We start from the raw sequence: 12350 nt of genomic DNA on the forward strand, positions 1-12350 counted from the left end.
AATTGGTTCAGTCAGCTGGGTGAGCATGTGGATCAAACAGGCACTAACTGCACAGTGTTCATCTGATCTATTCTGGATGGGGTTGATTCAGGAGTAATATCCTACCATGGATAGAGACTATGGTCTTGTGGGTCAGAGATGCTCTTTGGCAGAGAATTAAAAAGAAGGAGCAGAACTGCATAAGCTGACGTCGAATTTTCCAAATCCTACCTTGTATCCATCCACAGCAGATTCATTTTCAAAGGCCTTGACATGATCCCATTTGATCTTGACCCAGGAGCCAGCTGATCTCCAGGAGATTTTACCTGGTGGGCGGTTTGGAGCTGGGGAACACAAGAAGAGCAAAAAATTAAACTCATGACTTCAAAGTAAAACTGGACCTGATTTACACAAAAGATCCACTTTTGGAAATTCCACATAATCAAACTAGATGAAGTGAACATTTTGGGGACTAAAAATCATTGCCATCATCTACAATTAATACTTTATTTAAAATGCAGGTGAGTTGCATATCGAGATACCCAGAGTCTCAGGTTATGCATAAGCCTCTCGGTATTTGTTTACAGGTAGTAATTCCTAACACTAAGAGCAAAATAGAATAGACACTACTCCATCCTTCAGCATGTGAACAGATCTCCATAGCCAGGATAATAGATGATAACATTACGCAGATATACCAGGGCGAGGTTAAAGTGTTTCACTGTATGTGAAGCCCATTAATAATACTCAGTCATTTGTGAATGACGTTCATAGGGACAGGGGGAGATTTCTGATGGGATTTTATTTTGATGAGGAGGTGCCAGCGTTGGACTGGGATGAAAAAGGTCAGAAGTCACATGACACTCGTCCACATCCCACACCTCCACTCTCAGACCCCACCCCTCCAACCGTAACAAGGACAGAACGCTCCTGACGTTCACCTTCCACCCTACAAACCTTCACATAAACCAAATCATCTGCTGACATTTCCGCCACCTCCAAAAAGACCCCACCACCAGGGATATATTTCCCTCCCCACCCCTTTCTGTCTTCCGCAAAGATCGTTCCCTCCGTGACTACCTGGTCAGGTCCACACCCCCCTACAACCCACCCTCCCATCCTGGCACTTTCCCCTGCCACCGCAGGAACTGTAAAACCTGCGCCCACACCTCCTCTCTCACCTCTATCCAAGGCCCTAAAGGAGCCTTCCACATCCATCAAAGTTTTACCTGCACATCCACTTATATCATTGATTGTATCCGTTGCTCCCGATGCAGTCTCCTCTACATTGGGGAGACTGGGAGCCTCCTAGCAGAGTGCTTTAGAGGACATCTCCGAGACACCCGCACCAATCAACCACACCGCCCCGTGGCCCAACATTTCTACTCCCCCTCCCACTCTGCCGAGGACATGGAGGTCCTGGGCCTCCTTCACCGCCGCTCCCTCACCACCAGACACCTGGAGGAAGAATGCCTCATCTTCCGCCTCGGAACACTTCAACCCCAGGGCATCAATGTGGACTTCAACAGTTTCCTCATTTCCCCTTCCCCCACCTCACCCTAGTTCCAAACTTCCAGCTCAGCACTGTCCCCATGACTTGTCCGGACTTGCCCTATCTGCTTATCTCCTTTTCCACCTATCCACTCCACCCTCTCCTCCCTGGCCTATGACCTTCATCCCCTCCCCCTCTCACCTATTGTATTCTATGCTACTTTCTCCCCACCCCCACCCTCCCCTAGCTTATCTCTCCACACTTCAGGCTCACTGCCTTTATTCCTGATGAAGGGCTTTTGCCCAAAACGTTGATTTTGCTGCTCCTTGGATGCTGCCTGAACTGCTGTGCTCTTCCAGCACCACTAATCCAGAATCTGGTTTCCAGCATCTGCAGTCATTGTTTTTACCAGGTTATAGTCCAACAGGTTTATTTGAAATCGCAATCGTTCCTGCATCAGGTGACGTCAGGATTTTATTTTGCTACTTTTAAATTCATTCATGAACTATGAGTATTGTCAGCTAGGCTAGCACATATTGACCAGCTGTGGAAGTGGTGCGAGCTATCTCCTTGGAATATTGCAGGCCATGTAGGGTAGTACTGTTAGTAAGATATCTCTCTGAACCATGCCAGGAGGCAAGGGCTTTTGCCTGAAATGTCGATTTTACTGCTCCTCGGATGCTGCCTGAACTGCTGTGCTTTTCCAGCATCACTAATCTGGCCAACCCAAAACACCTGGCAAAAGAGAACAAAAAATAAAGTACTGCAGATGCTGGAAATCTGAAACAGAAATTGCTAAAGAAGGTACCCTGGACCTGAAGCATGATCTCAGTTTCCCTCTTCACAGATTCTGCCTGACTTGCTGAGTTTCTCCAGCACTTTTTACTTTTGTTGTAAAAGAGACATATTGCTCTGACCTATCTTGTACATTTCAAAATAGCAGTTCAGAATGACCAATACATTCATTTCCAAGTATGATCTTTATTCATTACTGGCTTTCTCTCTGGAAGGCCATACAACCCTTTGGGTTTGTTCCATCATTCAATAAGATCACAGCTGGATCTGGTTGGGGTCTCAACTCCATTTTCATGTCTGACCCCCACAGCCCTTGACTCCCCTGGCTATCAAGAATCTATTTAATACTGCCTTGAATTAATACAATGGCCCAACCTCAAATATTTTCAGGGGAAGAATATTCCAATTTAGAGAGAACAAATTTCTCCTCATCTCAGCCTTAAAAGCGAAACCTATTAATATGAATTTTAGGAAGGGAATTCCAGGGGTTTTACCAGTGACAGTGAAGATACAGTGACGTGCTCTTTAGTTAGGATGGTGTGTAAATTGGCGAGTGACTTGCTGGTGATGGTGCTCCTATGCATCCGCTGCCCTCTTCTTTCTGAATGGTGGAGGTTGTTGGTTTGGGATGCGCTGGCAATGCAACCTTGGTGAATTGCTGCAGTACGTATTGCACATGGTACATTCTACTGCCAAAATGTGCCAGTGGTGCAGGGAATGGAAACTTAAGGTGGGAAATGGGATGCCAATCAAATGGATTGCTTTGTCTCGGGTGGTGTTAGTTTTTTGTGTGTTTCTTGAGTGCAGGAATTGCCTGCCCACTGAAGCTGTTGAAGTTTCCTCAGTAAATGTTTCTAAAGTTAAGCTAGATACTTTTTTGAACAGTAAAGGAGTTAAGGGTTATGGAGAGAGAGCAGGTAAGTGGAGCTGAGGCCATAAAAAGATCAGCCATGATCTTATTGAAGAGTGGAGCAGGCTCGAAGGGCCAGATGGCCTACTCCTGTTCCTCGTTCTTGGGTTCTTATTTTGGAGCTGCACTCATCCAGGCAAGTGGGGAGTACTCCATCACACTCCTGACTTGTTACTTCTGGATGGCATTCAGGTGGTTGGAGTGTGAGGAGCTGATGTAGAACTCTCAGCCTCTGACCTGCTCTTATGGGCATGGGATGTATGTGGCCAGTCCAGTTCAGTTTCTGTCCAATGGTTATCACAGGATATTGGTAGTGGGGAACTTTCAGTGATGTTGAATATCCCTGGACAAAAGTATCTCTTGTTGGAGATACTCATTGCCTCGCACTTGTGGCATAAATGTTAATTAATACTTATAAGTCCAAGCCTAAATGTAGCTTATGTCTTGCTGCTGTGGACATAGATTACTTTAATGTCCACGTAGATGGGAACTGTTCATTGCATGTCTATCAGTGAGCAATACCACTTGCTGTTGAAATTTAAGAGGTGAACTACTTTATTGAGGTTTTTAATCAAATGCCTGACTTAGTTCATAAATGGAGATAGATCAATGTATTGACTATTTGTGTTGTTTGATAAATACACATATATTTTTGTCGTTCAGTTGTGTTGGCACAGTAGGATTTATTATCCAGAGAATACCACGAGGTTAGTCATTAAGTGTGGGGACTATGGTCACATGCTGGCTAAAGCCATGGGAGAAAATAAACCTTTTCTTGTGCTGACAACAAATGGGTTTTCCTCAATACACTGTAGAGTTTCACTAGGAAATGTCAATTGTTGCCTTTTGCTCATTTTGTATCCAATGCTTCCTTGTCCTCCTCAGAAATTGCACTGTCCTCCTCAAATCTAGGCACAGGGGACACACATACACCTCTTGTGCTGATCTTGTGATGGCCAACTGGAGGGTGCTTGGGAACCATTAACTTTTATGTTTAACAGGGACGAGTGGTTACTCAGAAAACTGGCAAAGTCACAGTCAGCGGAAAAAGTTTTGGGAAGTGAAAAACAAAATAAGACACAGTGAAAATGCAAGAGTCAGACTTTAGAAAGTGCTTCATTAAAAAAAAGATTTGCTGATGCTGTAAATCAGAACTAAAAACAGAAATTGCTGGAAAAGTGCAGCAGATCTGGCAGTGACTGAAAACATGGAGAAGGTAGTGGTCCTGAGGAAGGGTCACCAGACTCGAAATGTTAACTCTGATTTCTCTCCGCAGGTGCTGCCAGACCTGCTGAGATTTTTGAGCAATTTTTGTTTTTGTTAAGAAAATGCCTTTCTAGATTGAGAGGTTTAATCTTCACGGTATATTGTGGCTGTTTATGTTATTGAGTATGACTTTCTTCTGTTATAAGAATGCAAGTTATCTAAGGGGCTTTGAGTGCTCTGTTTCTGAAGGTTATTAGCTTTATGCATGCATGTCTGTATGTGAGTGGGGAATGCGGGCAGGCAGTGCATGTTTCCATGTTCTAACATGCACTTTATTGCTACAATGGAATGCTCCCCACTTACCTTAATGAGTGCAGCTCCAACAACAGTCCAGACTTTTAACATCATTCAGGGCAAGGCAACTATTTAATTCACACTCCATCCTCTACCTTCAACTTTCATTCCCTTCACCACCTATGCACAGTACAAACTGCATCTACAGAACACAAGATGTACTGCAATAACTTCCCAAGGCTCCTCAGATGGCATCCATTCATGTGATCTCTGCCATCTAAAACGATAAGGGCAGCAGGTACACGGAAACCTTATTTCCTGTTGGTTCCCCTCTGAGCCACTCACCATCCTGACTTGGAATTGTATCTCTGTTCTTTCACTATCACCAGGTCAAAATGCTGGAAATCCCTTTCTAACAGCTTGGGGCAGCATGATGGCTCAGTGGTTAGCAATGCTGCCTCACAGCGCCAGGGACATGGTTCAATTCCAACCTCGGGCAACTGTTTGGAGTTTGCACATTCTCCCCTTTGGGTGCTCCAGTTTCCTCTCCCAGTGCAGAAATGTGCAGGTTAGGTGGATTGGTCATGCCAAATTGCCCATAGTATCCAGGGATGTGTACGGTTAGGTGGATTGGTCATGCCAAATTGCCCAGAGTATCCAGGGATGTGTACGGTTAGGTGGATTGGTCATGCCAAATTGCCCAGAGTATCCAGGGATGTGTACGGTTAGGTGGATTAGCCATGGGAGATGCAGGAATAGGGTAGGAAGGTGAGTCTGGATGGGATGCTGTTCAGGCAGTCAGTCTGGGCCTGTTGGACTGAATGGCCCTTATCCATACTGTGATTGACTCTATGAGCACTGTGGTTCAAGAAAGCAGCTCACCACTACCTTCTCCAGGTTGTCAGTGATGTCCACATTCCCTGAATGAATATTCATTGTAGTAGATTCATTTGGCATTCAGTTATGTTAAGGTTGTATTCACCAATCACACATTTATACGTGTATCCTTTATCCAAATGCCCCTGAACTGAAAAATCAAAGGTGTTTTTGAAAGCGGACCAGAAAAAGTCTATAGGTACTCCAAGTTTAGATTACTTACAGTGTGGAAACAGGCCCTTCGGCCCAACCAGTCCACACCAACCCTCCGAAGAGCCATTTCCCTCCAAACACTAACATGAGTGGGCAATTTCACCTGACCTACTTGAGGAAACCCATGCAGACACAGATAGAATGTATAAACTCCACACAGACAGTCACCCAAGGCTGGGATCAAACCTGGGACCCTGGTGCTGTAAGGCAGCAGTGCTAACCACTGAGCCACCAAGCCCTTTGCAATAAAACTTTGCTTGGCCCAAATTGGAAAGATTGTTTGACTCAGTGTGTCAACAGGTTCACTTAGGGACTTTGGGAAAAAAGAACTTTTAGATTTGTTTAGACCAACAGAAACTTTTTACCAACGGACCCGAGGGGACACAAACAAACCTACAGGGGTGAGTTCATCTGAAAATCAAAAATATCCTTTATTCAAAAACTAGTTGGTGCTGAGGTTTTCAGATTTAGGATTCTTGAGCTGCACCTTCGAAACTTTTCAAAGGCTTGAATTATGTCTTCCTTTCACTTTTATAAGATCTGAATAAATAAGAACAGCAGGACATTCGGCCCATCTAGCCTGCTCAGCCATTCAATCAGACCATGGTTCATTTGATTGTGGTCTTTTCTGCATGTCAGCACTTGACTCCTTTGTCGAGCAATAGTCATAATCTCTCCTGACAGGCAGAAGTTATAGAAGCTTAAACACATGTACCAACTGGTTCAAGACCCGCTTCCTTCCCTGCTGTTAATAGACTTCTGGATGTCTAATGTTGATCTTGTTTGTTGTGCACCTTCTTTGCAGCTGTAACTTTGTATTCCTCGCTCTGTTCTATCACCCTATGGTCTTTGTATGGTATGACCTGCCTGTACTGCACACAAAACAAAGTTTTCACTGTACCTAGGTGCATGTGACAATAATCAATCAAATCAAATAAAAAAAATCAAATCAATATATTTTCTTCCATATTCTAACCACCGTCTGCACAAGGAAAGTCCTCTCCATTGCTAGTGACTATTTCTTATCCAGGAGTAGTTTAGTGCAAGATTTAGTCTTCAGTTCGGTTTGTTCTGCCTCAGGTTATAACATGAGGACACCAGGTCTGTACTCACGTGCTTTCTTTGTGGTGACGGTTGTAGAGGGACTGGGAGGACCACTCCCAGCGCTATTATAGGCTCTGACTTCCACGTGGTATAGAGTGCTGGGCCTCAGACCGGTGACACGAGCTGACAACTCCAGCCCTGGCGTTCTCATGCGGTCAGCCGATGCCTTCTTATCGTTGTCTCTCCAATACCTGATCTTTGGATGTGAGAAAGATGGAAAAAAACACAGAGGAGAAAGAAATTGACGAGGATTAGAAGAAGCTGAAAATGTGTTGCTGGTTAAAGCACAGCAGGTCAGGAATCATTCCTGATGAAGGGCTCTGGCCCGAAACGTCGAATTTCCTGTTCCTTGGATGCTGCCTAACCTGCTGTGCTTTAACCAGTAACACATTTTCAGCTGTGATCTCCAGCATCTGCAGACTTCACTTTTTACTCGAGGATCAGAAGAAAGTAATTTAGTGAAAAACAAACGTTGGATTAACTGTGTCAGATTGTTTCGAATTAAGAGGGTCGAATTAAGTCTCAGAGGGTCATTCTGACTATACGTCATGGTGTAAAATGGGTCAGTGAAGGGAGGCAATGGTCTAGTGGGATTGGCATTAGCCTAATAACCCAGGGACCTGGGTAATCTTGAGACTGTAAGTAATGGAAACAAGAGTAGGCCATTCAGCCTTTGAGCATGTTCTGTCACTCAATAGGATTATGGCTGATCTGATATTTCTGCCTTTCCTTGAAACCCTTGATTCCCCAACTGATCGAGTCTATCTCAGCCTTGGATATACCCAAGGATTCTGCCCCACAGCACTCTGTGGCAAAGGGTTCCAAAGACACTCGACCCTCTGAGAGAAGAAATTCCTCCTCATCGCATCTTAAATGGGCTCCCCTTAATTCTGAGAATATTTTGGGATTCATGGCAGATGGTGGAATTTGAACTTAGGAACAAACCTGGAATTAAAAATCAATTGTCATTAAAAAAAAGACCGATGCAGTTTACTCAAGTCATTGAGGGGAGGAATCTAATGCCCTTACCTGACCTGGCCCAAAGTTGACTCCAGATCCACAGAAATGTGGTTGACACTAAAATGACTGAGAAAGACACTCAGTTGTGACCAAGGTCAATTAGGGATGACCAGGAAATGCTAGCTCGGCCAGTGACACCTACAACCCACGAGTGAATTTAAAAAAAAACAAAGATGCTGGAAATGAACTTTGGTCTGATTTTTAATCAATCTGTTCACACGTTATGACGTATGTCTGGGGGAGGTGGGACTTGAACCCAGACATTCTAGAGCAGAGGAAGGGATGTTACCCTTGCACCACAAGAGCTACTTTCCAATTGTATCATTAAGACATTCCACATTTTGGATTCCATCCACAACCTTCAATATTCACTTACTTCACCACTGTCACACAGAGGAAGCAGTCTGTACTGGCTACAAGGGCATTGTAATAGCACTTCCTAAACTCACAACCACTACCATTTAGAAAGACAAGATGAATGGGAATGGTACCAACTGCAAGTTTCCCTCCAAGCCACCCACTGACCTGGAAATATAGCATGATGTGGTGGTGCCGGGGTTGGACTGGGGTGGACAAGGTCAGAAGGCACATGACATCAGGTTATAGTCCAATAGGTTTATTTGAAATCACAAGCTTTCTCAGAACCTGACCTCAGGGACAGCGCTTTGAAAGCTGGGTGACTTCAAATAAACCTGTTGGACTATAATCTGGTGTCATGTGACTTCTGACCTTGGAACTGTATTACCTTTCCTTCAGTGTACCTGGGTGATCCTCTGGGAATTCCCTTTCTAATGGCACACTTGGCATCCCTGTATCCCAAAGACTGCAGCAGTTCACGAAGGCAGCTCACCACCACCTTCTCCAGGGAGTAGGCCATCTGATTTCCAGATATGGAGTTGTTCTTTCACAACAATGTCAAGCGAAAAAAATTGCATTTCACACTTGCTTTTCAATATTCCTTGGTTCTCTGTTTACAAAATGTAAATAACACTACCAACAGCCATAGCAACTGATGTCATCGGTTATATTCTCTGGGGAATTGCTCTGTGTGAGTCATTGGTTTCTGTTGATGTTGGATCTAGTCTTTGCCTTGGTGCTGGATTTGTTTTGGCCTGGCTGTGAGTTTTATAGTGTAACACAATACCATCAACAGGAACAAAGTGATGTCACCTATCTGCGTGCAGAGGCACATTAGCATTACCTGGATTCCTGTTGAATCACCGTGCTGTTGTTTACCTGTGTGTAGATGACTGTAGTCGCTGTCCTGAATGGCAGCATGCATGGGGAGCACACACTGCATTGTCATTTAGTGCGTTATCATGGGCAGTGGAAATTCCTCTGAGCTCCTGCGACGTGAATTTATCCGAAGCATGATGAGAAACCGTCATGAGTGACTGGGAGGATTTTTTGTCCACGTCCCTGTACAATGCTGTTTCTTGTCTCCTGCACGTTGAGATATTACTCTGCAGTATCTCAGGCAGCAGCATGTGACTGCATACATGTTGTCCTTGAGGCTCCAATCACTAAATGAGACACTTCAACTTCTTTTGTACTACAACACTCCTTTATTTACATCAATACTCAGAAAGTTGTCAATCAGCTCTCAATTGCACTGTGTAAGACCTTCCTCTTCACACGCTCATCTTAGACTGATGTCTACCCTCTTCCTGATCATAGAATCATACAGTACAGAAGAGGCCCTTCGGCCCATTGAGTCTGCACTGGCAAAAAGAAACTACTCTAAATTTATAAGCAAATTACTGCAGATGCTGGAATCTGTACCAAAAACAACAAATGCCAGAGATCACTACGTGTCAGGCAGCATCCATGGAGTGAGAGCAGGCTAACATTTCAAGTCTAAATGACACTTCATCATTGTTCTGCTTCTGGAAGGATCTGTCCTTGCCCCTTCCCATCACTCACAACAACGTGATCAAGTTCCCGTTATTCTCACTTTTCATCTACCAGCCTCCGCATTCAAAGGATCATTCTCCGTCATTTCAGACAACTCAAGCAGAATGCCATCACCAAACGCATCATCCCCTGTCTGCATTTCACAGGGACTGTTCCCTCTGAGACACACTAGACCATTCCACAACCATCAACACCATCCCCCTCCCCTCTGCACTTTCCTATGTACCCGCAGCAGGTACAACACCTACCCTTCTCCCTGCTCCCTATCCAAGGGCCCAAACAGCATTTGACCTGCACCTCCTCCAACCTTGTGCATGGTATTCGCTGCACCCAATGTGGCCTACTCTACATAGGAGAAACCAAACGCAGACTGGGTGACCGCTTTGCAGTATGCCTCCAGTCTGTGCACAAGTCTGACCTTGACCTTCCCGTAGCTGGTGATTTTAACACAGCATCCTGCTTGTGTACCCACATGTCTGTCCTCGGCATGCTGCTGAGTTCCAGTGAATCAGAGCACAAACTGGGGGAACAACATCTCGTCTTCAGGCTCGGCACTTTACAGCTTTCTGGACTTACTATTGAGTTCAAGACCTTCAAATTGTGAACCATTTCCTCCCTTTCTTTTAGCTTGTTACATTCTGTTACCATATCCTCTCTCTTCACCCACCCCCACCTACCCCCCACCACCCAAGTGGGACAGTCTGTCCTTTCCAGTCTGGAAGGAGACACACCATTGTTCTGCCATTCTCACATTCCGATCACTTAATGTAAACTATCAGCACCTTTTCTCCACTAGCACCCTACGCTCTCTACCTCCACACCACCCTCTCCCCTACGCTATAGCATAAATGCTGTCCCCTCCACACTTAGTTTCAAAGTTAAAAATCCCACAGTATCGTGTTATAGTCCAGTAGGTTTATAATAGTAGTGTTGTCCCAGTCGAACTCATGTTGCTTGTCATCTGAGTGAGTGGCTACAAAGGATAGCTGGTCATGTAGTTTCGTGGCTAGTTGGTGTTCATGGATGCGGACCATTAGCTGTCTTCCTGTTTGTTCTATGTATTGTTTAGTGTCCTACTATTATAGGACAAGCCAAACAGAGAACAGCCAGGGAATCCCTAGAGGCATGGCACTCATCCACAGATTCAATCAATAAGCACATCAACCTGGACCCAATATACCGGCCACTGCAGCAGACAGCTGGAACTGACAACCGGAAGCGGCAGAGACAAACCACTATAAATGCCGGAGGAAACATCACAGAAGCACTTCACAGGAGGCTCCCAAGCACTGAGGATGTCACCTAGACAGGGGACGAAACGTCTGCAACACAAATTCCCAGCTCGGCGAACAGAACCACAACAACGAGCACCCGAGCTACAAATCTTCTCCCAAACTTTGAATTCTGTCCCTGCCCCCAACAACACCCCCCACCCCCAACCCCCATCTCTATACCTGTCAATCAGATCCCCCCCGAACCTTATGACAAAGTCATGTGATCAGTTACATCTTCATGTTTCACAAATCGCATTTGACCACATACAGAGCATCCAGTTCAATGGGAAAAGGGATTGACCAATCAGCAACTCACCTCATAGCCCAGAAGAATACCATTCATGGTGACCTGTTCGACAGCACGCCAGCTCACCTCGATTTCAGAAGAGGTCAGGCTTTGGGCTGATACCTCAGAGGGGGCAACACTTGGTTCTGAGGGGAGCGAGAAAGATTGGTGAGTGGTTTGTTGAGAGATGAGTATGAAGATTAGTGGACCATCAGACTGAACAATGAGTGGCCTCCGTCCTGTGGACAGGATGCATTATGTGATTTACATTTCCAGCGTTCACCCTCTTGGCGAACAGTTCAGGGTGGTGTGAGGCAATGGATGTCCATTTGGTCTTACTGCCTTCTGTTATGATTCCTCATGCTGAAGCAGCATTCATTGTCCATCATGTCCAATTCTTGAAGCCACTCTTTAGGAAGAATGACAAGGCTTTGGAGAGGATGCACAAGGGATTTGCTAGAAATGGATGACCACAATCAGGAACTTGGGAGCAGAAAAGTAGGCCATTTAGCCCCTTGAGCTTGCATTGCCATTTTAAATCATTACTGAACAAGTACCTCAACGCCATATTCCTGCATTATCCCCATATCTCTTGATGTAATTAGTATCAAAAATCTATCAATCTCCCACTAAACTTACTCAATGATTGAACGTCCACAGTTCCTCCGAAGACTGGTCATCTTCTAGTAAAGAGGTTCTTCCTCATTTCTGTCCTAAATTCCCTCCCTTTTACTCTAACACAATGTTCTCTAATTCTAAACCTCACAGTCAGGGGTTACCTGGAGAGGTAACCTGGAAATAGCAGGAAGTTACCTGGAGAGATAACCTGGGGATAGGAGGACATTACCTGGAGAGATAACCTGGAGATAGCACGATGTTATCTGGAGAAGTAGCCTGGGGATAGCAGGAAGTTACCTGGAGAGATAACCTGGGGATAGCAGGACGTTATCTGGAGATGTAACCTGGGGATAGCAGGACATTAACTGA

General features: G+C 45.0%; 1 protein-coding gene across 2 annotated transcripts in view; it reads right to left on the reverse strand.

The window, feature by feature from the left end:
- Window positions 1-12350, reverse strand: part of cntn2 (contactin 2) — a 224344-nt gene that overhangs the window by 12638 nt on the left and 199356 nt on the right. For both annotated transcript variants that reach the window (XM_060845329.1, XM_060845328.1), the window contains exons 19-21: window positions 11394-11509; window positions 6879-7065; window positions 211-323 (exon numbers count right to left, since the gene is read on the reverse strand). In XM_060845329.1, the coding sequence (XP_060701312.1) occupies window positions 211-323; window positions 6879-7065; window positions 11394-11509 (416 nt within the window). The remainder of the gene's footprint in view (window positions 1-210; window positions 324-6878; window positions 7066-11393; window positions 11510-12350) is intronic.

The sequence above is a fragment of the Hemiscyllium ocellatum genome, chromosome 26 (assembly GCF_020745735.1).
Source record: "Hemiscyllium ocellatum isolate sHemOce1 chromosome 26, sHemOce1.pat.X.cur, whole genome shotgun sequence".
Taxonomy (NCBI): Eukaryota; Metazoa; Chordata; class Chondrichthyes; order Orectolobiformes; family Hemiscylliidae; genus Hemiscyllium; species Hemiscyllium ocellatum.